At 40.3% G+C, this 26,050-nt stretch overlaps 1 protein-coding gene across 2 annotated transcripts in view; it reads right to left on the reverse strand.

Moving 5' to 3' along the window:
• Positions 1 to 4,470: 4,470 nt before the first annotated feature.
• NDC80 (NDC80 kinetochore complex component) overlaps positions 4,471 to 26,050 on the reverse strand; it is a 62,194-nt gene continuing 40,614 nt past the window's right edge. For both annotated transcript variants that reach the window (XM_045459742.1, XM_045459743.1), the window contains 4 exons: positions 20,699 to 20,791; positions 19,333 to 19,463; positions 16,971 to 17,073; positions 4,471 to 4,904 (listed from right to left, as the gene is read on the reverse strand). In XM_045459742.1, the coding sequence (XP_045315698.1) occupies positions 4,767 to 4,904; positions 16,971 to 17,073; positions 19,333 to 19,463; positions 20,699 to 20,791 (465 nt within the window). In that variant the 3' untranslated portion in view covers positions 4,471 to 4,766. The remainder of the gene's footprint in view (positions 4,905 to 16,970; positions 17,074 to 19,332; positions 19,464 to 20,698; positions 20,792 to 26,050) is intronic.

Consider the following 26,050-nt stretch of genomic DNA (forward strand, 5'->3'; position numbering starts at 1 on the left):
CCAAAGAATCCAGTGAAGAAATGGGCAAAAGACACGAATAGATACTTCTCCAAAGAAGACATCCAGATGGCCAACTGATATGTGAAAAAATGCTCCACATCACTCATCATCAGGGAAATACAGATCAAAACCACAATGAAATACCCCTTCACCCCTGTCAGAATGGCTAACATTAACAACTCAGGCAACAACAGATGTTGGTGAGGATGTGGAGAAAAAGGATCTTTTTGCACTGCCCCTGGGAATGCAAACTGGTGCAGCCACTCTGGAAAACAGTATGGAAGTTCCTCAGCAAATTAAAAATAGAACTACCCTACGACCCAGCAATTGCACTACTAGGTATTTATCCAAGGGATACAGGTATGCTGTTTCGAAGGGGCACATGCGCCCCAATGTTTATAGCAGCACTATCAACAATAGCCAAAGTATGGAAAGAACCCAAATGTCCATTGACAGATGAATGGATAAAGATGATGTGGTATATATATATACATACATATATATATATACAATGGAGTATTACTCGGCAATCCAGAAGAATGAAATCTTGCCATTTGCAACTATGTGGATAGAACTAGAGGGTATTATGCTAAGCAAAATTAGTCAGAGAAAGACAAATATCATGTGACTTCACTCGTAGGAGTATTTTAAGAGACAAAACAGATGAACATAGGGAAGGGAAGCAAAAATAATATAAAAACAGGGAGGGGGACAAAACATAAGAGACTATTAAATATGGAGAACAGAGGGTTGCTGGAGGGATTGTGGGAGGGTGGATGGGCTAAATGGGTAAGGGGCATTAAGGAATCTACTCCTGAATTCACTGTTGTACTATATGCTAACTAACTCGGATGTAAACTAAAAATAATAAAGATAAAAAAATAAAAAATAAAATAAATGAAGATACTTCCATAGAGGACATAGTAACATTGAAAACAAGGTCGAATAACAAAGAGATTAAAATAATTGGGGAGAGACTGTGGGGTGCCTGAGTGGCTCAGTTGGTTAAGCATTGACTCCTGATTTTGGCTCATGTTGTGATCTCATGGTTCATTAGTTCAAGCCCTGTGTCGGGCTCTGCGCCACAGTGCAGGGTCTGCTTTTGATTCTCTCCCTCTCTCTCTGTCCCCCTCTCCCACTCACTCTCTCTCAAAATAAATAAACAAAAAATTTCTAAAAAATTGCAGAGATTGATTTCATCAAGCACGGGATTGAACATAAGATAAACAATAATAGATCATTAGAGTCCCTAAATGGAACTGGAGACTATGATAAATATTCTATGACAAAAAGATGGAACTAGAGGAAGTTACATGAAGGCAGGTTTTGGCCATTATAAGATAGAACCTTCTGGCAAGTAGCATTGTGCAACCATCAATGCTTTGAAGTAATTAAGGAATTTGGAAGCAGACCTATCCCTGAAAGTATTCAGACCAGGACTAGATACATCATCTACAAAAATGCCAAGGGAGGGGTGCCTGGGTGGCTCAGTAGGTTGTGTCCGACTCTTGATTTCGGTTCAGGTTATGATCTTATGGTTTGTGGGACTGGGCTCTGTGCTGACAGCATGGAGCCTGCTTGAGATTCTCTCCCTCTCTTTCTGCCCCTCCTTTGCTAGCTTACATGCACACTCTCTCAAGTAAATAAACTTAAAAAAAAAAAAAAAAGCCAGGGGCAGTATTCCTTACTGATTGAGAAGTTGAACTGTATGATATCTAAAGCCTTTTCTGACTCCAGGATTCTTAGAACTTTTAAACTGGAATAATATCTACCTCAATGGTGTAGACATGCGTTGTCCTTAGGAATTCAGAAGGAAACTGTATGTAAAGTGAGGTAAATATGTTGAGTGAAAAGTGTCCTACAAATTTGCTGATCACTTTTGCCTCTTGAACATGTCTGAGATTGTGCTTAGGCAATAATTTTGGTTGAACTTAGTACGTCTTTCCCTTCATTTCTAAAGTCACTATTAAATAATATTACATTAATACTTTAGTGGTGACTTTAAAGTAGTGCATCTCAAATTTTAATGTAAATACAAACAACTTGGGGGCTTTTATTTTTTTAAAACTTTTAAAAAATGTTTTTATTTATTTTTGAGAGACAGAGAGAGACAGCATGAGTGAGGGAGAGGCAGAAAGAGAGGGAGACACAGAATCTGAAGCAGGCTCCAGGCTCTGAGCTGTCAGCACAGAGCCTGATATGGGGCTTGAACTCATGAACAGGGAGATCATGATCTGAGCTGAAGTCAGTTGCTTAACTGATTGAGCCACCCAGGTGCCCCAACTTGGAGGCCTCTTAAAGATTCAGGTTTGGATTCTGATTTTTGGTTCAGTAGAACCAAAAGAACCAGTAGAACTTCTAGAATAAAATAGGTGAAAAGCATAGTGATGTTGGCAAAGATTTCTTGTGTTTGGCAAAGATTCCTTAAATACTTCACAAAATGCAGAAAGTATAAAAGTAGAAATAAATTGGGCTTCATCAAAATTAACTTTTCCTCTTCAAAAGACACTATTAAGAAAATGAAAAGGCAAGCCATGGCTTGGAGAAAATATTTCCAAAACATGTAGGTCTTATACCTAGAACATATAAACAGCCTTGCAAATCAGTAATAAGAAACAACCCAGTAAAAATATGGGCAAATATTTGAAGCTACACTCATCATGAAATATATGGCTGACAAACAAGCAGATGAGAAAATGCTTAACATTAAGGAAGTGCATATTAATATCACAATGAGATAGGACCACATCCCTTTAGGTCCCTTTAGGATGTCTAAAATTAAAGACTGACCATACTATATGTGGGTAAGGATGTGAGCAACTGGGAAGTCTCATACACTGTAGGTAGGAACATATGGTACCATCACTATAGAAAATATTTTACGAATTTTATAAAAGTCAAATATGCCGCTACCTTGTATGAACTAGCCATTCCACTCCTAGGTGTTTACCTGAGAAATGAAAGCATATGTCCGTACAAACACTTGAATGTTCATGACTTCCTTTGTAAGAAACTGTAAAGAACCCAAATACCCAACAGATGAATGGATAAACAAACTCAATATATTCATATAATGGAACACTAGTCAGCAAAAAGAAATGAACTACTGATATCCAGTGCAACCTGGACCTCCAAATAAACATAGATCTCAAAATATTCTGCAAGAAGCCATGCAAACATATATACTAAATTATTATACTACAGTAACAGAAAGGAGAGCAGTGCTTGTCTGGGGATAGGTGTGGGACAGCTGTCAGGGGCAAGAGAAAAGATTGCAAAGGGCCACAAGGAAACTGAGTGGTGATGGATATATTCATTAGTTTGTGATGGTTTTCTAGGTGTATATGGATGTCAAAACTTAGAAACATTTAAATATGTATAGTTTATGTCAATACACTATAAAAGGTTCAGATTCTGATTCAGTAGGTGGGGCCAAGAGTGTTTTTAACTAAAACACCAAATCCCAGGTGATGCTAATGCTGCAATTTCCAAACCACATTTGAGTGGTAAACCTCTTGAGCTGTCTTTGTAATAAACAGATGTGTCATTTGAGTGCACGATAGATACATATGGCTGGCACCATACTGGATAGTGCAGATAAAATATTTCCATCATTGACGAAGGTTCTGCTGCATGTTAAGAGTCAAGATTCTCGACTACATTGGTGACTATTAATCGTGTCCTATTATCTCTCAATTATGACCTGTCTTTTTTCATCCCACTCACTCAGGCTGTGTGACCTCCTTTCACAAAGTTTTGCTGGAATTCCATTCTGGGCTCTTATATTGTGTACATTTCATTTTAACATGTTCTTCATTCTGACTTGCATTAGAGTTGTAATAAAGTTTGAATAGAAAGTTCAACTGGGGGGCAGATGTCAGTTCAATTTAAGGAGCTTCCTAACAATTTAGACCTCCAAAAATCTTACCACTTCCTCACCATCCAAAACATACGTATTTCACAGCTCCTGTGGCTGGCTGTAGTCAGAGTTGTGTAATGTGTAAGTTCCTGTGTGGCTTCTACTGCTATGAAGAGGTGTCATCAGAGGTAAATGAGAACTTCTCTAGAAATGAATTCTCATCTCTAAATAAGGGGATTGAACAAGATTATTTTATTTCTTCTGATTCTCACATTCCATATTCTTCTGCTTATTTCAGAGTAATGGTAGCATGAAACCAGAAAGATTCTTAGCTCTGAATAAGGAGTGAGTTGGACCATGTTTTTAGTTAAAGAGTCCTGACATTTGTATAGTTTATACCAGGGACTGGCAAACTTTGTGTAAAGGGCCAGATAGCACACATTTTTGGCTCTGCAGGACATATGGTCTCTGTCTCCTATAATAAACATTGCCATTGTAGTATGAAAACAGATATGTCAATGAATGGGTGTGACTGCATGTGGTCCAGTTTGTTGACTCCTGGTTTAGATGAGAATAACTATCTTCTGACCATCTGAAGTTCAGTTGAGAAATCAGGGAAAAACACACTTTATTGATGTAATTTTATTAACTCTGGGTACATAATACAACTAGTCTTTCACACCTAAAGACAACAATCCAACAAGTTATCATAATTTCAGGTTATACATACTTTAAATTAATAAACTAGGTTTATAAAAGATATAAAAATATTTCACAGGCTTGGGAAGATATGGTCATGAGACTTCATTGTAAGGAGGGGTATAGGATATGTTAAGAGATTTTTCGAACCTACAAAGGACATTTAAAAATTTACACTTGTTAATAAAGTTCTTGCTTAATTTTATCTTCATTCATCAGAAGCCTTAAGTAGAGCAGCTTTCTTTTTATACTTGTCTCCAATCTCTCTAATATTTTCCAAGAGATCTTCAGACATGTATTCTTCGTATTCTCTATCAACTTTAGCAATCTGCTCTTCAAGATGTTTCTAGTAGAAACAATAAACAATTGTTAATATAAAAAACATTAATTTCTTTCAAAGAATTTAATTGTGAAGTGTACAAACAAGCATGTAACAACTGTTAAGGGCAGGAGTAAAAGGGATGCTCTTGAATCTCCTTTTATGCCCTTTCCTAATCATTTCCCCAGAGCCAAACACTCTCCTGAACAGTGCTTTGCTATTCTTTATACTTTACCCTCCACCTCACACAGATATGTATGTATGTAACTCTAAACAATATACTAGTTTAGTGGTAGCTGGTTTTAACCTTCATATTTACTGAATGATATTAAATATAATATTCTTTGACTTTTTTCCACCCAGTATTTTGATTCACTGATGTTAATGCAGATAGTTTCAGTTTATTTATGTACTGCTATATAGTTTCTACTCATGAATATATCAACATTTACTTATCCATTTTACTACAAACGAAGTTTTATTTGTTCCCAGGTATGGTAGGCTGAATAGCAGCCTATTCAAAGATGTCCATGGCCTAATCCCCAGAGCCTGTGAATATGTTATCTTTACACAGCAAAGGAATTTTACAGATGTGATTATGTTAAGGATATTAAGAAAAGGAGACTATTCTGCATTGTCCTGGTGGGTCCAATATAATCACAAGAGTCCTGGTAAGAGGTAATCAGCAGTGTGAGAGTCAGAGAGAAAATATAAAGACAGAAGAGAGGTCAGAGGGGATAGAAGATGCTGTGCTGTTGGCTTTGGAGATGAAGAGGGCACAAGCCAAGGAGTGTAGTTGGCTCTAGAAAATGGAAAAAAACAAACAGATCCCCCTCTAGAGTCTCTAGAAAGATTGTAGCCTGGGAAGCCCATTTTACACTCCTGACTTCCAGAAATATAAGGAAATAAATCTGTGTTGCTTTAAGCCATTAAATTGGGGTAATTTGTTATAGCAGCAACAGGAAACTATATAGGGTGTTTTCTCATGTGAATGATGGCTTAATGCTTTTGATATGGTGTGTGTACTTGCCAATAACCGGGTTGTTTTCTTACTATTTCAATTATACTGTAACAAATTACAATATACTAGATGGCTTGAAACAACAGGAATTTATTCTCTCATAGTTTTGGAGGCTTAAAGTCCAAAATCAAGATGCTGACAGGGCCACTCTATCTCAAGGCTCTAGGGAAGAATCCTTTGCCTCTTACCAGCTTCTAGCAGTTCTGGGTAATACCTACCTTGCAGGTGTGTCACTCTAATTTCTGCCTCCATGTTCACATGGACTATTATAAGGACATTAGTCCTACATTGAGGGCCTACTCTAATCTAGTATGATCTTGTCTTAACTACTATATCCACAAAGACTTTATTTTCAAATAAGGTCATGTTATGAGATTCTGGATAGACATGAATTTTGGGGGGAATACTAGCCAACGTAGTACAGTACCCCAGCACACAGTGTAAAAATTTAATTAAATACCTAGAATGGAACTGTACCATTTTATTGCCAAATTGTTTTCTAAAATTGTTAACATCAATTTAAAACCTGAGCAGTATAAATAAAAACTTGCAATTCTCCATATTCTTGCTGGCATTTAGTATTCTCAAACTTTTTTTTTTTTTTGCCAATTTCTTAAGGGTGGGAAGTGGTGTATCTTTTCATATGTTTATTGGCCATATTAGCTTTCTGTGAAATTCCCATTCAAGTCCTTTGGCCACTTTCTGCACTTATTTTCCAGAGGTCATTATGTATCTGGATGTTAATTCTTTATTAGTTGTTTTTTTTCCCTTTATTTATTAAATTTTTTTTTAATGTTTATTTTTGAGAGAGAGAGAGAGAGAGAGAGAGAGAGAGAGAGAGAAAGCACGCACAAGCAGAGAAGGGGCAGAGAGAGGGGGAGACACAGAACCTGAAGCAGGCTCCAGGCTCCAAGCTGTCAGCACAGAGCCAGATGTCGGGCTCGAACTCACAAGCAGCGAGATCATGACCTGAGCTGAAGTCAGACGTTCTACTGACTGAGCCACCCAGGTGCCCCTTCCCTTTATTTATCTGACAGTGAGAGCGAGAGCAAGAGCAAGACTGCATGAGCAGGGGAGAGGCAGAAAGAGAGGGAGACAGAGAGAGGATCCCAAGCAGGCTCCACACTGTCAGCGCAGAGCCCAACACAGGGCTTGAATCCACGAGCCAGAGCTGAAATCAAGAGTCAGGATACAACCTACTGAGCCACCCAGGTGCCTCCCTTTATTAAGTTGTTTTAAAAAATATCATCTACTGTTTTGTGGCTTACCTTTCCACTCTTTATGTTTTGATATAGAGATCTTAATTTTAACAAAGCTGAATTTATAAATAATTTCTTTTGTGGTTTGTACCCCTTGTGTCTAATTTAAGAACTTCTTTACAACTCCTGAGGTGTATATATAGTGCCCGTAATTCTTCTAAAAGTTAAAAATTTAGCCTCATGTTAATTTCTTAATCCATCTTGAAGTGATTTGTTTCTAGGGTTTAAGGTAGGAATCCCAACTCCATTAATTGAAAAATTCATTTCACCCCACTGGTTTGCAATAGTACCTCTCTCATAAATCAGTTTGTCTTTGCTCATCATCTATTTCTGTACTCTGAATCAGAGAGATTGGTTTATATGCATCAATACTACAATGGATTAGTTATTATAGCTTAACAACAATTTTTGAGCATCTAAACAGACAAAAAAGACTTTGTGCCCCTCAAGAAGGAAGGAGTCTAGAACAGGAGTCAGAAACCTCTTCCCGAAAAGGGCCAAATAATTTGGCTTGTGGACTATATGTAGTTTGCTGTCTCCTAGTCTAGAATACCAAGCCACATGAGGACCTACATGAGGCTCCAACCAGCAACTGCTCAAAGAAATGCTTTGCCCCAGAGGAAAAATATTCCATCTAAAGATACCATTAAGATACAAACTCCTGTTTTCTTCAAACTTCACCAATTGTAAAATTTCCCCATATTAGATTTTAAAGATGATTGGTAGACTTATGTGCTCCTTCCATACTTGCCAATTATGTGCCAACCATTATATGTTGTGAATGAATTTTTCTTTTAGGCATCTATTATACATCATCCTTTGGAGAATGAGAAAGTAATTACTCAAAGAGTTTTCTGGTCTCTGGTTAAAATTTAACAAATTAACTGGTTGAAAAAGAATCCATGGAAGGCTATAGAACCATTAAGTGGCTGAATTAGGAAGAAGTAGGTAGAATCCAGGTTTTGTGATGTAGGATCCAGCATGTTTTTCCTAGTTCTTAGGAAAGTGAAGAGCACTGGCAAACAAGAAAATGCAGATCAATGTCTTTTAGCAGAAAGGAGGGGAGGTAGGATATTGAGAAGGAAAGCCGGCAAGAGAGGATAAAAAAGGGGCCAGCCAGATGTTGAGGCAGACACTCCCCTTGCATGCTTTTGGCTTCTGTAATCTTGCTTGCCTCTTGCATCAGCCAACTGTCTGCATAACACAACCGATAGTGACCCCCCATGCAGCCAATAAGATGTTTCCAAGTACCCAGAAGCTAGTCAGGCATAAAAGAAGGCCAGCACCAGGGCTCAGGTGTTAGCCTTTGGAGAGGACTCTGCTGGGCTGGCACTGGTACAAAATAATCTGTCTTTTCTGATTCCCTGAGTGCATGTTGCTTCCCTCTTCCTGGGTGCCAAGTATTTGCTTTAACATTTTTGGTGCGTTGGCCAGGAAGTTGACAGCCACGCTGGCCTGTTGAGCCACCACTGTTGGAGGCCAGCGGAGAGGCCACTTATCACCAGCCCGTGTGACGGAAAGGAAGGCGTATCCACCGGTGATTTCACTGGACCCCGACCCTTGCTGGGACTGACAACAGCCGGCCACCACTGCGCTTGAACAGACTCCAGGGGAATAGAAAAGGCCTGTTTCAGGATGTCAGATCGGTAAGTGTCCCGGGGACATCAGAGTGAGTTCAGGCTCACTCTAGAGGTGAAAGGGGAGCTTGATCACCTCCCAGGCGACAGAGGTACGACACAGAACAGGGAAGTCTTGGGTGGAAGTCTGTAATCTGTCTGAATGTATGTGTTGAATGCCTGTGCTCCACGGTTTTGGCTACAGAGCTTGAGTGGGTCCTACCCTGAAATTCCGATGACCTCATATGGCTCAAGGCAGGATCCAAGTCAGGGGTTTTATACTGACCTGCCAATGCTAAGAGATGTCTAATCCCCATGAGGGGAGTGGCCAGGCAGATAAAACAACCTCTTCTCTTGTGACACCGTACATTGGGAGGGACCCATCTAGGATACTAGGATTGGGGGGAAATTCCTCAAAACCAATGGTTTTGGAGTATATGATTAAGAATTTTAAAAAGGGATTTTCAGGTGACTATGGGGTCAAATTGACCCCTGGGAAGTTACACACCCTCTGTGAATTAGAATGGCCTACGTTCAGTATATGGTGGCCCCCTGAGGGCACCCTAGATGTCCCCACAGTCCGAGCTGTTTATAAAGTAGTTACTGGAGACCCGGGCCACCAGAACCCATTCCCATACATCGATCAATGGCTGGAAATAGCCCCAGTCAAGCTTCCTTGAGTCCGGTTCTGCCTTAATAGTAAGGGACAATGAAGGGTCTTAGTGCCACGGGGCGAGAAGAAGACCTCACAGCAGAAAAAATTGCCCCCCATCTTCCAGGAAAATTCAGAAGTTCTTCCATTTCTACCACCATATGCCCCCAGCACCCCATCAATTGAGGGAGGGAAACCTCACCTGCCTGACAGTCTACTCCCGTCAGTCTCGTCTCCGCCAGCAGCCAGTCCACCCCAACCAGAGACACCTGAACCGGTAGGAAGATGCCTTAGGTCTACAGCTCAAGGTCCAAGCTCCCTAATGGCAATTCAGATGCCACTGTGGGAGAGTAGGGGAGACTAGGATGCCACTGACAGGATCCTATGAGAGGGGGGATCAATTTTCTACTACCAACCATTCTTCACTACTGACCTCCTCAACTGGAAACAGCACATACTGCCCTACTCTGAGAAGCCGCAGGTGATGATAGATCTCCTAGAATTCATATTTCAGTCTCACTTCCCTGCTTGGGTTGACTATAAGCAGCTTCTGCTCACACTTTTCAACACAGAAGAGCACCAATGAATAGTCACCGAAGCCAGAAAAAGGCTCCAGACTCAGGCACCAGATGGACAACTAGACTTTGAGGCTTGGGCATGGGAGGCTATGCCCAAAGAGAACCCTGCTGGGACCCCAACACAGAAGTGGGAAGGGCCAGATTAGAAAGATACTGACTCGCCTCCCTCCAAGGGGTAAAAGCAGGGGCCAAAAGCCCACCAACATGGCAAAGGTATCTGAGGTCCTAAAAAGCAGAAGAGAGTCTAGCTGACTTCTATGAAAGATTACGTGAAGCCTTCAGATTTTACACTCCATTCGACTCAGAAGCCCCCCAAAACCAGCACATGGTCAATACTACCTTCATGGGATAGGCCCAAAGTGACATTAGACAGAAGTTCCAAAAATTGGAAGGATTCTCTGGAAAGAATCCCACTGAACTACTGAAAATTGCCAACAAGGTTTTTGTAAATTGGGATTGAGTTGCTAGAAAGGAGGCAGACCAAAGAATGAAACAAAAGGCAGCTCTGCTGGTCACAGCCTTGGGGTGACCATCCCCTCTAGAAGGGGCCCCACAGAAACCACAAGGGATTCAAGAACAAAAATGAAGGGCACCACGGGAACAGGATCAATGTGCCTACTGCAAGGAATCTGGACACTGGAAAAATGAATGCCCCAAATGCCAAAAGGGAAAACCAAAAACTTCTGCTCCAGCCTGCCACTACTAACCAGAACCACACAAGGCTGACCTGATTGGACTGGCAGGAGTGGACTCTGATTAGGAAAAACTGGCTTTATCCAACTGGACCCCCATGAGCCCATGGACAAAATGAAGCCCAAGGCTAGACAACAGACTTCATGGTTGACACTGGGGATAAACACTCTGCGTGACACAGAAAGTGTCACCTCTGTCTGGTCGAGAAGTCACCATCATAGGAGTCACTGAGATGCAAACCCAAAGGACATTTTGTGGTCCCCAACAATGCCAGCTGGGTGGTCACCAAGCAGTTCATGAATTCCTGTATCTACCTGACTGCCTGGTCTCACTGTTATGTAGAGACCTCCTTGACAAGTTGGGTGCAGGAATAGCCTTTACTTTAGATAGAGAGATACAATTGTGCCTAAATGAAAAGACCCAGCCCATGATTTTGTCCCTGATGATTCCACGAGAAGAGGAACGGAGATTATACACTTCCCCTCCTGGTGAGCCAACTGTGGCCCCCAAGCTAGAAGCTGAATTCCCTTCAGTTTGAGCAGAAGGAAACCACCCTGGTCTGGCAAAAAAAAAACAAAAAAAAAAACCACCCCCTAATATTAACTGACCTAAAGCCAGGGACTCAACCAGTCAAAATACACCAATATATGGTCCCACGGGTGGCACACCTGGGGATCAAGACACACTTGGACAGTTTACTCAAATGGGGACTTCTAAAATGATGTCAGTCTCCATGGAATACTCCCCTGCTGCCTGTGAAAAAGCCTGGGACAAATGATTATCACCCTGTACAGGACCTAAGAGCAATTAATGAAGCAGTCATCACACTGCATTCAGGGTTGCCTAACCCATACACTCTACTAGGACTCATACCCTCTGAGGCAGGATGGCTCACATGTCTGGATTTAAAGGACATCTTCTTCTGTCTCTAGCTAAGGCCTAATTGTCAACCCCTATTTGCCTTTGAATGGGAAAACCCTACCACAGGGGCACAGAAACAATTCATTTGGACTAGGCTGCCACAAGGATTCAAAAATTCACCAAACTTGTGGGGCGCTGCCATCTGACTTAGCCAGGTTTCCGGGATGGGACTCCTCCAATAAATAAATGGACAATCTCCTGCTAGCCAGCTGCATGCAAACCAAAAGCTGGGAGGAACCAGGGCCCTACTCAGGCTACTATCAGAGGCGGGATACCGGGTATCAAAGAAAAAGGCACGGATCTGTCAACAGGAAGTTAAGTATTTGGGCTTCAAAATTACCCAAGGTAAATGGATGGTGGGAGCCAAAAGGAAACAGGCAGTCTGTGCCATTCCAGTTCCCACTACCTGTGGGCAGATCCGAGAGTTCCTGGGAGCAGCAGGATTCTGTTGAATATAGATCCCAGGGTTCTCGGAGTTGGCTAGACCTCTATACGAAGCACTAAAGGGGGGGAAGAAAGGGCACCCCTTTTTTGGGACCCTAATCAAGAAGAGGTATTCAAGACCATAAAAACAAAACTTACAGAGGCACCAGCCTTGGGACTCCCAGATGTACCACGAGATTTCAACCTGTTTGTACATGAAAGCAATGGGGTAGCCCTGGGGGTTCTCACCCAGGAATTTCGTTGGACCTTGGCAAAGACCAGTGGCATACCTTTCAGAGCAGACTGACTCAGTTGCAGTAGGATGGCCACCCTGTTTGAGGGCCCTGGCAGCCACCACACTTTTAATCAAGGCAGCAGATAAACTCATGTTGGGACAAAACCTAAATATTAAGGTTCCCCATTCTGTTATTACCATGATGAATGCCAGAGGGCAACACTTGCTAACTCATGCTGGGATGATACAATATCAGGGACTACTGTAGGAAGACCCATGAATAAGACTGGAAGCCGTAAAAACTCTAAACCCTGTCACTTTCCTGCTGGCAGTGGTGGGGCCCCCAGAGCATGATTGTTTAGAGGTACTTGATGAAGTATATTCTAGCTGACCCGAACTATCAGACAGGCCCTTACAAAATCCTGACCTCATCCTGTACACCGATGGCAGCAGCTTCATGAATGAAGGCAAAAGACATGCCGGTTATGCAGTAATCTCTGATTTTGAGGTCATAGAAGCAAAGGCCCTTCCACAAGGGTGGTCAGCCCAAAGAGCAGCTGTGGGCCCGAATAAGAACACTAGAACTCAGTGAAGACAAATGGGTCAACATACACACTGACTTGCACTATGCCTTTGCCACTTTACATATACATGGGGCTCTCTACAAGGAGAGGACTTTTGACTGCAGGAGGAAAAGAAATAAAAAATCGGGAAGAAATCCTGAAAATATTAAGTGCAGTCTGGGAACTAAGAGAAGTAGCAGTCATTCACTGCAAGGGACACGAAAGAGAAAAAGACTCAGTGGCAGAAGGTAACTGATGGGCAGACGTTGCAGCTAAACAAGCAGCAGGAGAACAAACAACACCTTCGAAAATCATGCTGGTCCTGGAACTGCCAACTTCCCCAAGGTACACAATCCAAGAAACAAAATGGGCACAACAGGGAAAGGGAAGCCAGACAAAAGAAAGATGGTGGGTACTTCTAGACCAAAGAGTATATATATGGGAACAGCTAGCCCACCAGGTGGCTCTCCCAAAAGCATGAGCTCACCCGCCTAGGAAAAACCGCCCTTGAAATCTTACTGAGCTGTTACTATGTAATTGCTCGACTCCCATCCCTCTGTACCTCGATCTCTCAACACTGCCCCTGTGCTCAAAATAACGCTAAATAAGGCCCTAATGGGCTCATGGAAATCTAATGCTGTGGTCAAGCATCCTTTGAAGATTTGGAGGTGGACTTTACCAAAATAAGACCCAGTGGAGGATATAAATTTCTTCTGGTATTCATCTGCACATTTTCAGGTTAGGTTGAGGCCTACCCCACATGCACCGAAAAAGCAAGAAAAGCAACTAATGCTCTGCTAAGGGGTATCATTCCCAGACATGGAATGCCGTTAACCATAGGCTCAGACAATGGCCCAACCTTTGTGCCCGAGGTGCTGCAACAAGTCCAAAACCCTAGGTATCCAATGGAACTTACATGCAGCCTACCGGCCCCAGAGTTCAGGGAAAGTGGAATGTGTGAACCAGACCCTTAATTAGCCATGGCCAAACTATGTCAGGAAACTAACTTGCCCTGGCCAGATATACTACCCCTAGTTCTCTGAATATGCTGTACACGACAGACAAAAATAGGATTCTACCCATTTGAGATCCTATACAGAAGACCCCTCCTACTAGTCAAATTCAGGGGAGACTTGACAGAGCTAGGGAATTTGGAAATACAAAAACAACTAAAAGGATTAGGGAAAACTATATTTGAGATACATAGATGGGTGACAGACAAGATACCCATTTCCCTAGGAACAACTGTACACCCTCAAAAACCTGGGGATAGGTTTGGATAAAAGATCGGCAAAGGAAACCAATGAAACCTACCTGGAAGGGACCCTATTTAGTTGTGCTAACCATGCCCATAGCCCTCAAGATTGCAGGACTAACTGCCTGGATCCACCGTTCATGAGTAGAGGCAGTCCATCTGTCACCTGATAACCACTTGGAATGGAAAGTAACTGCTAACCAGAAAAGTCCTCTACAGATCACTCTTAAGAATATGGCAGACGATAAGCAGCCTGCAGCCAACACCTGAGAACACTCTATAACCAGAAGCTTAAGGAAATCATGAAGTGACCTAAATGAATTACAGCAACTCGTTCTCTCAAATTTCATTGTCATCCCTATTTCTCTTTCCATACTTGTTGCTATACTCTTTGCTGTAGGGGCCGACACAAGTTATTCCTGCAGATTGGCACCTCAGTCACAAACCCTTGTTAGCCTTCCTCTACTTGTTAGTGTCAGGATGCCTTATTCTCCTTAGCTGTATATGATCTGAGTTGTGATTGATATCTTTCTCTGCATGTTTGTTCTCTGCCTTTATAACTGTCTCCTACCTCAAGATGGAATCATTCTCTCCAATGCTGAATCAGCCTTGTCTCCTATCCCTCTTGCACATATACCTGTTCCTAACATGCTCAAAAGGAATCTTCTCCACTTACCAACCGTGTACTTGTTCCACTTACCACTGCCACTCTTGGAACCTTCCTCCCTGACTGGAGGGATGTGTCAAAGGATCTTCTGCTGTCTTTTGCCTCCATGAGGGAAAGCCCTATATTATAGGCCCAGGTTGCCCTATTACTCCACTATCTCTTCCTCTGCTCATATTCCCTTCCCTATTCCCATTCCTTCTCTTGCTCCTCTGGCCATAAAAGATGAGATAATACCATGCCTCTGTGCCATTGTTTATCCCCACATGCCAGACAGATGTTATAATGCCAGGAGGATCACTACCTTAACAGGAATGGGAGAACTTACTGGATGGGAAAAATAAAAATAAGACGCTATTGGGGGCTGCCTGATCCAACCTGCCCTGATGTTCTCCATGCCTGTTGGGTCACTGCTAACCCAACCTATTAGCCTTTGCCTAGACTTGAATTGGGCAGACCACTTGATTTAGATCCCTGTCTGCACCAGATGTTGAGTACAACTCATCGCCTCCTCAATGATACCAATCCCAGTCTGGCCAGAGCCTGATGGCTCTGCTTTCCACAGGCCCCCCACCCCTTTAAGCAGCTACTCCAATCACACAGGCAACTGTAAATGTTACCCTATTAACTCCTCAACCACTTATTATCATAAATTATCCAAGGACCTAATGGATGACATAGAATGAGTGGCCAAATGTCTTGTGGTTTTACAGGATCAAGTAGACTCCTTAGCAGCAGTCGTCTTATAAGACAGGAGAGGGCTAGACCTGTTAACTCCTGAAAAAGGAGGACAGTGTCTCTTCCTAAATGAGGAATGCTGCTTCTATGTTAACCAATCAGGGATAGTTAGAGATATGGCCCAACAACTAAGGGAGTGGATCATCAAACGGAGGCAAGAATTAGCAGACTCATGGAACTCTTGGAGCAACATATGGAACTGGGCATCCTGGATCCTCCCTTTAGCTGGTCTTCTCCTAATGCTTTTCATAGCCCTTCTGTTTGGTCCTTATACTCTGAACATGCTAACCAGGTTTGTTTCCTCTGGCCTAGAAGCTATAAACTCCAGATGATGCTCCAGTTGGACCATTATAGCTGTCACTACTCTCCATTGGATGAAGAACCCTACCTATCACACCCCTCCCTTTGATGCCCCTGTTCAGCAGGAAGAAGCCAGAATGGTTTTTGCCCCTCCTCCTGTGACAGCAAGGGGTTCCCTGGCCCCCACAAACTGATTTTCTCTAAGGCTACAGAAGCCTGAGAATCAAGAGGGGGTAATGAGAAGGAATGCGGGCAAGAGCAGATAAAAAAGGGGCCAGCCAGATGTCTGAGGCTGGATACTCCCCTTGCATGCTTTGGCTTCTGTAATCTTGCTTGCCTCAGTTGCATCAGCCAGCTGCCCATGTAGTACAACTGATAGTACCCCACCCCATGGTGCAGCCAATAGAATGTTTCCAAGTGCCTAGAAGCTAACCAGGCATGAAAGAAGGCCAGCACCAGGGCTCAGGGCTCAGCCTTTGCAGGTGACTCCGCAGGGCTAGCACTGGTGCAAAATAAACAGTCTTTTCTGATTTTCCGAGTGCGTGTCACTTGTCTCTTTCTGGGTGTCACGTATTTGCTGTAACAATACCATATGTTCTGTTTTCAATAAATGGAAGACTGTCAATGTGATATAATGAGTTTTTTTTCCTCTTGATCCATTCACAATTGGAAAAATATTGCCATCTAAAAAACTACCCAGGAATTTTAAAGTTTAGCATTTGCCTTGGCTTTTGGACTCCGTACAGCAGATTGGAGGAATAGTGTTATTGTTGAACTTTCAAGCTATGCTTCATGTTTCCTAAGTACTCTATTCAATATTTTATAAGTATTCTACATGAAATTAACAGAGAGGAAAAATATTTGTCATAACACATGTTCTTTCATTTTAGTGGATTCTAAAGTGTGTTGATATGTTTTCAGTATGCAGAATGTGGCTTGGCACATCATGATATAATAAATATCATTATATGCTGTTTATGTGAAAAAAACAGATTACTTTATGAAATGCACAGATGTCCCCTTACCATACCACTAAACAAGATTCTTCTGATAAATTTTCACTAGAACATATTTTCCATAGAAATGCAATTTATCATTTGTATCTGTAGAAGCAAAACGGAAATATCGTTTTAAAAAGCTTTCTTAGCATGTAGGAGAGACCTTCATACACTTACCTCTACAGACCCTACATGTGTAGCAACCATCTCTAAAAGACGCTGCAAGTTATTTCCCACTTTTCGTCTTTCTTCGGTTGTGGTCTGCACAACTAGTTGGTATCTGTAGAATAAACAGTCTTGTTTGTGTTGCTTAGGAAAAACTTAATGTATCAGTTCTAGTTAGCTCACTTCTTTTCATATTCAATAAGACCACGTTGTGATTGTATATGTGCTGTTTGCTTCTCAACCATTGAAACCAAAAAACATTTTCAAAGATACTTTGCAAGCAACAAAACAATACAGCACCAAAACCTCATGCTTTAACATATAAAACCTGGGAGCAAATGGTCTTAATTGAATCTCCAAAAAGACTGTAAACTTAAATGCTTTCAGGGGCAAGGAATTAAATACATTTGAATGGGGGAGTGGGAGTCTTACCTTTAGGCATGCAAATTCAAATTAAAAACAAAAACTGCAAGCCAAAAAACCCTTCAGCTGAGTTTTTTATCCCTAAACTACAAATAAGCAAATGAAGAGGTATGATTTTCTGAAGGGTTGTACTTCTAACCTAAAAGTGAAATTTTTTTAGTTGAGGGCCCCTTTATTGAAACTTTAGAAAAAAGAGCATATGGATTACCTATTCGGTATGTTCATTTTACATAGGTTGCATGAGAGAATTATATACAAAAAGGCAGAATATTCTTTCAAAAAGGGATGTTGCTATTTTAGTTACTGTTAATAAACAATGTGGCTAAAACTTTTCCTATGTAAGGTTTAAAATAAGGGAAACCAAGAGAGAAAACTTGACAGTGTGTAATTTGATAATGAAGAACTTCTAAGAAATGTAACATAATATATACAGTTATGCTGCTTGTTTGGAAATATGTATTTGTTCCAACTGGACTGATATATTATGTAGCAATTTGAGCATAATGCAAAATTTGTATTTGCTTATGCCATTTCCTTCCTTCCTTTTTTTTTTTTAAGTTTATTTATTTATTTTTGTACTCTCTACACCCAACGTGGGGCTCAAACGCACAGTCCTGAGATTAAGAGTTGCATGCTCTTCCAACGGACGCAGCCAGGCATTCCTATATGTCTTTACCTTCTTGAGAAACACTAAGTGAACGTAGAAAGCTGTACTCAGCTGAATCCAGACGCAAAGGAATACACAAAACACATTAGCCCACAAATGTGTGTGTGTACCAGCTCTGTCAGTTCATTGCATTGTGTGATGAGCCACATGCATCCACATCTGGTGTTAAATCTTTCCATCTGAGGGGCACCTGGGTAGATCAGTTGGTTAAGTGTCCGACTTTAGCTCAGGTCATGGTTTGTGAGTTCAAGCCCCACACTGGGTCTGTCAGTGCAGAGCCTGCTTCGGATCCTCTGTCCGCCTCTCTATCCATCCCCAGCTTGTACTCACTCTCTCTCTCTCTCTCTCAAAAATAAATAAAAACATTAAAAAAAAACTTTCCATCTGATTTTAGGTAATCCTCCTTCCACCCCATCTCAATAATTTACAAGTTGCAACCTTTTGAATGCTCATTTCCATAGGCAAACTTCAAGTCTTTTTAAGATAAAGTGTCATATTTATCATAGCATTTATGTATTTCTTAACCATTTACAATGTGTACAATTGTGTTAACATTTTTGTTAGGTTCCTATCTTTTGTTTGTGTGTCACTGACAGAGATTTTGAGTGTTGTGCCCTAATCCCAATTTTCCTATAAGTCCTGATTTTTTATTGCATGATTTTGTGGTGCCTATTATGAGGACACAAGTTGTGTTATAGAACGATTGTATGATTTATAGTATATAGTTTACTATATAATACAGGTGATCTCTAGAAAGTATACATATCTTAAAAATACTAACAAATAGCCAAAGTATTTAAATTGATTTAAAATTTTATGTTGTTTTCAGGGTTTAAAAGTTATTTATTAATTAGATCTAAAAATAAATGATTCCTGGGGCACCTGGGTGGCTCAGTCTTGTTATGCATCTGACTCCTGGTTTCGGCTCAGGTCGTGATCTATTCATGGGATGGAGTCCTGCATCCGGCTCTGTGCTGACAGCATGCAGCCTGCTTGGGATTCTCTCCCCCTCTCTCTTTGCCCCTCCCCTGCTTGCACACATGTGTTCTCTCAAAATAAATAAAAACATTTAAAAAGGAATGATTTTTTATAATAGTTGCAGAATATATTTGTTTAGGGACAGTATCTCAAGTTATAAGCTGCTTTCATGTAAGTACTGTTCATTACTCCTTCTCCCCCAAATAGCTCTATAATATAAATCAAAGCAAATAAATGAAGATCTAGTAAAAAGTTAAATAATTAACCTGAAAATACACATTATAAATCTTGGTGACACAAACTTACTCTCGCTGAATAGCATCTAATTCATTCATAGCTTCACTGAGGCCCTCGTTAACAGCGCTCTCCAGCAGGTGCTTGTGCTTCTCCAAGGACTCCAGCTCATTGGCACATTTTTTGTCCTCTTCTTCAGCTTCCTATCAAGATAAAGCCACCCTTGTGGTGTGTGATACTCAAGTTCTATATACTCCATATACTATGTATACTCCATGTACCATATATATGTGAAGCATTGAAAAAAATCAGGTTGCATCACCATTTGTATTCTCAGAATGTGTACTATTTTACATGTAAGAGACTTTAAAAGACTCCGTTGGGAATTTTATAGTGTCAACCTAAATGTAATCTAAATGTGACCTTCTCAACAGGCCTGTATAGAATTCACTCAGCAGTATTTTCAAGTATGTACTATAGGAAATCTTATGATACTGATTTGAATTTTTCCTATGATCATCAAAAAGGCCTTTTATATAGGCAAAAATGTGGGTCACTTTCATACTACTTTTATTTCACAAGTGTATTAATTATGCACAGGCAAAGGAGCTCAGGGTCATCAATTCTTAGGTTTCTCAAAATGAAATATGAGAGCCTTTCACTGAAGTGCTTTAAGAGAATACACTGAGGTACTGTCATGGAGAACATATGAAAAAATACAAATGATTACCAATTGCCTCATATTTCACATGTAGATCACATTACCGTGGCATATTTTCTAAAAATTTTACCCTAACAAAATGTATAGTCCCTAAACATAATACAGTACAAGGCCAAGAGATAAGTTTTCAATTCCTGCTACTTTTTTGGTGTAACCAAGTAAATAATATTGGTATGACTAAAATTTTCACCTAAATTGGATAGGTGGTAATGAACAATCACATGAGTGCTTCCCTAAGTAAAATGCTGGCCAGAAAGGGGATGAATTAGAGGTGGTGGGAAATGAACCCACATTCTAGATTTCATACAAATGGTCTTTGAAATTTGGTCAAGATAGTCAGTTTGCAATGACTCTTTACAGGCTATCCCATATACACAGGCCTTACTGTAGGTTTATGCTTTAGGAGTACTTAACACTAAATCTCTATAAAAGGTAGAAGAGATTATTTTTAAAACATGTTTTGGTCTTACAAGCATGCAGAATCTTATAAGCAAGTCTAAAATATTAATTAGGCAGTAAACATGTTCTAGGATATAACAGCACAATTCCAGAAAAAAATCCTTTAAAAGAACAAAATAACTCTTTAAAATAAACTTTGGAAGATGAGACTAAAACACAAGTTATAGGATATGGCTTAGAGATTCAGTTAGATGTCAGAACATGCAAATATTATGACATAGTTTGGCTCACCTATATAGACTATGACAAAGTTCTTACCTTAACTTTTTGTTGGTAAAGATCATCCAGCTTTTGAACTTCTTCTTTCAGAGTTCTTACACCTCTCCTGCTTTCTGTTATCATTGTATTTAACTTGGGGAAAAAAAGTTTGGTTGAGAAATCACAACCATACATCAAAAACATCTTAATAAGTTATAGAACTTTCATATTATCAAGTCTACTAACTGAACCATGTTATTCTCACCTATCATTTACCCCCAAATTTATTATTCCCCAAAGAGGAATTTCAAACAACAAAAAAACAACTTATGTTTTTTAACATATAATACTTAAATGCAGAGTGGCGTTGGTTAGGAATAAAAAAATGTAGCTTAATTCTCAGTAAAATAATGATACCAATAGCTTCTTCCACTAGTAGCTGTGGGAGTGTCTTTAAGCTCTATACTGTAACAATATTATACATATTACATATACTCTTAACATTTTAATATTAATTTATTAGTACATATAAGTTGTTTTTGCCCTCTAGTTTTGAAGTCTAGCTTTACTTAGACTTGATCTATTTTGTTAGCTATCTAGTTTCCCATTTGTTTACTTTCTAGGAGAAAAGAGAAGTATGAATAGTGATTTCATTGGATGTTTGCTAACTGGTTATTAGTCAGTGCTTCCTTCCAAAAAGTAATAAGGTAACCACATTTAGTCTTATTAAACTTTGAGCTTTAAGATCTGTTGAAACCAAAACTAAAGAAAAAAAAGTGTTTCCAAAATTCAATTCCTGTCAACAAGTGCTAATACCAGGTGATACCAGTAATTAATACAGAACGTTTTCCAGCTAGACCAAGAAGGTATTTCTTGCAGGAAACAGAATATAGCAAAATGTATAAATAAGCTGGATATATTTTTTTAAAGTTTATTTATTTTTGAGAGAGAGGGAGACAGCAAGCGAGCACAAGCTGGGGAGGGGCAGAGAGGAGAGACAGAATCCAAAGCAGGCTCCAAGCCATCAGCACAGCGCCTGACGTGAGGCTCGAACTCATGAACTATGAGATCATGACCTGAGTCAAAACCAAGAGTCGGACCCTCAACTGACTGCGCCACCCAGGCGCCCTGCTGGATCCTTCCTTAAAAGAATGATTCAACACATATATGAAGTTATAAAAAAATTATGTTTATATATATATTTGGGAAAAATTTAATGAAGCAATTGTTATTTGGTAAAAGATAGGATGGTAAAATGACTACATATTTATTAAAAAAACTTGCATATACTTCACATTCAATTATCAAAGTCCGTTGGTAAGGAATATTCTTTTCCTATTTTACAAATGAGAAGAGTTGGCTAGAATAAATGCTATTCATTTAGGATCATGCAACCAGCATATGCCCCAAACTCCAAACTACATGTTCTACTAACTCCAAGGACTTTTCAACGTTTATTTATTTTTGGGACAGAGAGAGACAGAGCATGAATGGGGGAGGGGCAAAGAGAGAGGGAGACACAGAATCAGAAACAGGCTCCAGGCTCTGAGCCATCAGCCCAGAGCCTGACGCGGGGCTCGAACTCACGGACCACGAGATCGTGACCTGGCTGAAGTCGGACGCTTAACCGACTGCGCCACCCAGGCGCCCCTCCAAGGACTTTTCTATACCACCTGACTTTCAAGTTATTTTAAAGGATGGAGTTACTGAAGCTACTGTTGGGCAGGAAAAAATTTTCTCTGCCATTAAAATTCTTTTGGCTGATCTAAGAATTAAACTGACATGAGACTGATTAACAGGAGAGAATCAAATTTAATTTCGTATGTATGGGGAATCCACAAAGATATGAGATTCTAAAGACAGGCAAAATGAAGTATGAGTGTTATCCTGAACTAAGGATAAGGGTAGGGGCCTGGGACTTCAAGAAAAGGACAGCAATTCATGGGAAGATGAAAAGAGTAAATGTTTGTTGAACCAATGTTTGCTGGGCCACACAGACACAATGGGACACAGAAAGGAATTTTAACAAAGGGACTTTGCTAAGTTCCTCCCTGTCTACCACCCCCAGTTTATATTATACTGTAGTTATCTGTGGTGATAGCTGTCTTCTGGGAGCAGATCCTTTAAATTCTTTTAGGCAGTTAGGGGATGGAGATCAAAGTTTCTGAGTCTTTTGGGTCTTGAATGTTTTCAGCTCTAAATACGCTGCATGCCAAATGGCACATCTTGGGACAATTTGCCCTTGGCCTTGACACTATCAACTTCCAGTCTAAAGACATGTTATTTCTGAAATAACTACTAAATTAAACAAGTTGTTGCATTAAGTTTACCTGCAATAAGACCAATGGACACCCAAATAACCAGACTTCCACTAGGCTGTCATGTTTGGTCAAAATCATGTTTACTTATCTCTGAGCAGCTTCTACCTTCCATGTAAGCTTTATTAAAGTTTCATCAATTGAACATTCCCCTCTCCAGTTACAAAAATATACATTTCCATGGTGGCAAATAAGGAAAAGCTTAAAGAAAATAACAATTACCAATAACACTACAATCCCAAAGAACCACTATTAATATTTGGCATACTTCTTCTAGTATTTTTTTTCATTCATTCATTCATTCATTCACTCATTCATTCAATAAGCAACTGTCCAGCAGTTTATAAGCAAAGAAGATATCATTAGTTACTTTAATTAGATGATTTTTTTTTCTTCTGTCATTGAGAAGACAGAAGCCACTAGAATAGAATTCCATCACTTCTTGCCTTCAGTCAACCCAACCAAAACATTTGTTTGAGAACTTTCCTTCTTCCTTCCAGTCAGTTTCAGGGTGCAGGACACCCATTTTACTCATGAAGATAAGCAACACATTTAGCTCTTTTCTGGACCCCAAGCCTTCATATTTCTTCATGAACCATATTCAAACCCATCAATCCTTTTTGATCATAATTTTTTAAACTTTACTATCTTTCCCTTGAATGCACTCATCTTAAAAACAATTTTTTAAACGTTTATTTATTATTGAAAGACAGAGCAAGACAGAGCATGAGCATGGGAGGGGCAGAGAGAGGAGGAGACAGAGAATTTGAAACAGACTCCAGGCTCTGAGTTGTCAGCACAGAGCCTGACGCGCCAACTGCAAGACCATGACCTGGGCCCAAGTTGGATGCCCAACCGACTGAGCCACCCAGGCGCCCCTGAACGCACTCATCTTTAAAACCAAACAACTCCCTCCCCCACCAAAAAACCCCACTGCACAAAAATGAAAACCTTTTCCATATACCACTTCCTATTATTCCATTTTCTTTCCTCAGACTCAAACTTTTGTGATAGTCTAATTTGTAGTAGTTCATAGAGAGTAGACTATTCATATTCTACAGCATCTTCCTCTACTACCATTAAACTTCAGTCTATAATAATATGCTTTCTGGCTCCTCTGCTTCATGAAGTTGCTTTTGCAGATATCACCAGTAACATCTCAATTACTAAAGTCAATGAACACCTTTCAGACTTAATCTTATTAGATATCTATCTAACATTTGTAGTTGCTGATCACTCCCTCCTGAAATTCCCTTCCTTGGTTTCTATGACCATGGAAGCTCCTAGTTTTCTCTTTTAAGTTTTGAGAGGTCCTTCTAATTCTTCCTTACAGATTTCTCTTTCTCTGCTTGTACTTTGGTAGTGGATGTTCTCCCAAGATTCTGATCTTTGCTGTATTCTTATCTATTCACTTGTGAGAGCTCTCTTTCTCTCTCTTTCTGTCTCTCTCTCATTTTCACACCTGAAAGATCTCCTGGCTTTAATTACTACATGCTAAGAGATACTTATTTACAACTATGCCCAAACTTCAACTTCCTACAGGGCATTCTCCACTTTGATGTCCTAGAGACCTGAAACTCAGCATACCCCAGCCTGAAATTCTTCTATACCCTTCTCTTGTATTCTTTATCAAGGTTCTAGAATATCACCACTGAAAGATCCTCTTCTTGACCAAACCATTCATGCTCTCCTGAACTCTTCTTTCTTTTTTTAAATATTTATTTATTTTTGAGAGACACAGAGCATGAGTGGGGATGGGCAGAGAGAGAGAGAGGGAGATACAGAATCTGAAGCAGGCTTCGGGTTCTGAGCTGTCAGCACAAAGCTCGACAGGGGCTTGAACTCACAAACTGCAAGATCATGACCTGAGCTAAAGTCAGACACCTAAATGACTGTGCCACCCAGGTGCCCCTGACCTCTCTTTCTGGCTTGTGTTTGTCCTCTATATTGTTCAGATTTAGCAAGAACCATGCTAAGACAATTTAATCAGAATCCCTAACCTCAATATCTAATCAGGTTCCTCATTCTCCAACATCTCCCAGTTGATATCTGATCACCTTGACCTGCCTTCAGTATAAACCCTATTAGGTTGGTTTAGACAGAATCCTCCTTTACCCCCAGCATTTCCCTCAGTAAATTTTTATCCACTGATCTGCACACTACTCCTTGGTTATTAATTCCCAGTTTTTCTTTCAGTTGTACTTGGAGATAAGCCCAATGTTTCTCACCTACTATAAAACTTCTTTGTAATAGCTCCCCCTTGAATAAAGTCTACCTTACCACCATTAAGTGTCATGGCTAATTTTTCTTTTCCTTTAACAGCATATACCAAAGGTGGACACCTGCATTCTTAACTTCTTTCTTCCTTAACCTTCACATCCAAATAGACCACTAAATTACATAGTCTCAATCTTTATATTTCTTTTTTCCATTGTCACTGCAATAGCCTTGGTTTGAGGCTTTACTTATCACTCAGGATACTGTTAGGTCTCTTAACTGTGTGTCTCTAGTTTCATGTACCTCTAACTCAGTCTTCAAAATGCCAACATCGTGGGCTTACTAAAATACACAGGTGTTGGGGCACTTGGGTGGCTCAGTTGGTTAAGTGTCTGACTTTGGCTCAGGTCATGATCTTACAGTTGATGCATTTGAGCCTCGCATTGGGCTCTGTGCTGACAGCTCAGAACCTGGAGCCTGCTTCCGATTCTGTGTCTCCCTCCCTCTCTCTCAAAAATAAAAGAAACATTAAAAAAAATACACAGGTGTTCTGCTTTCTCTTAAAAACCTTCAATGGTATCTGGTGCCTACAGAATAAGAATGCAACCAGTAATCAAGAACAGCAAGCTCCAGGGCACCTGAGTGGCTAAGTAGGCTAAATGTTCAACTCTTGGTTTTGGCTTAGGTCATGATCTCAAGGTTCATGAGATTGAGTCCTGCTGTGAGAACGGAGCCTAAGTGGGATTCTGTCTGTCCCTCCCTGCTTGTATGCTCTCCCTCTCTCAAGATAAATAAACTTAAAAAAGAAAAAAAAAAAAAAAGAATAGACAAGTTCCTTCATAACTATGTTTTTATTTCTCCAGATCTAATTGCAGTT

This window comes from Leopardus geoffroyi, chromosome D3 (assembly GCF_018350155.1).
Source record: "Leopardus geoffroyi isolate Oge1 chromosome D3, O.geoffroyi_Oge1_pat1.0, whole genome shotgun sequence".
Classification (NCBI taxonomy): domain Eukaryota; kingdom Metazoa; phylum Chordata; class Mammalia; order Carnivora; family Felidae; genus Leopardus; species Leopardus geoffroyi.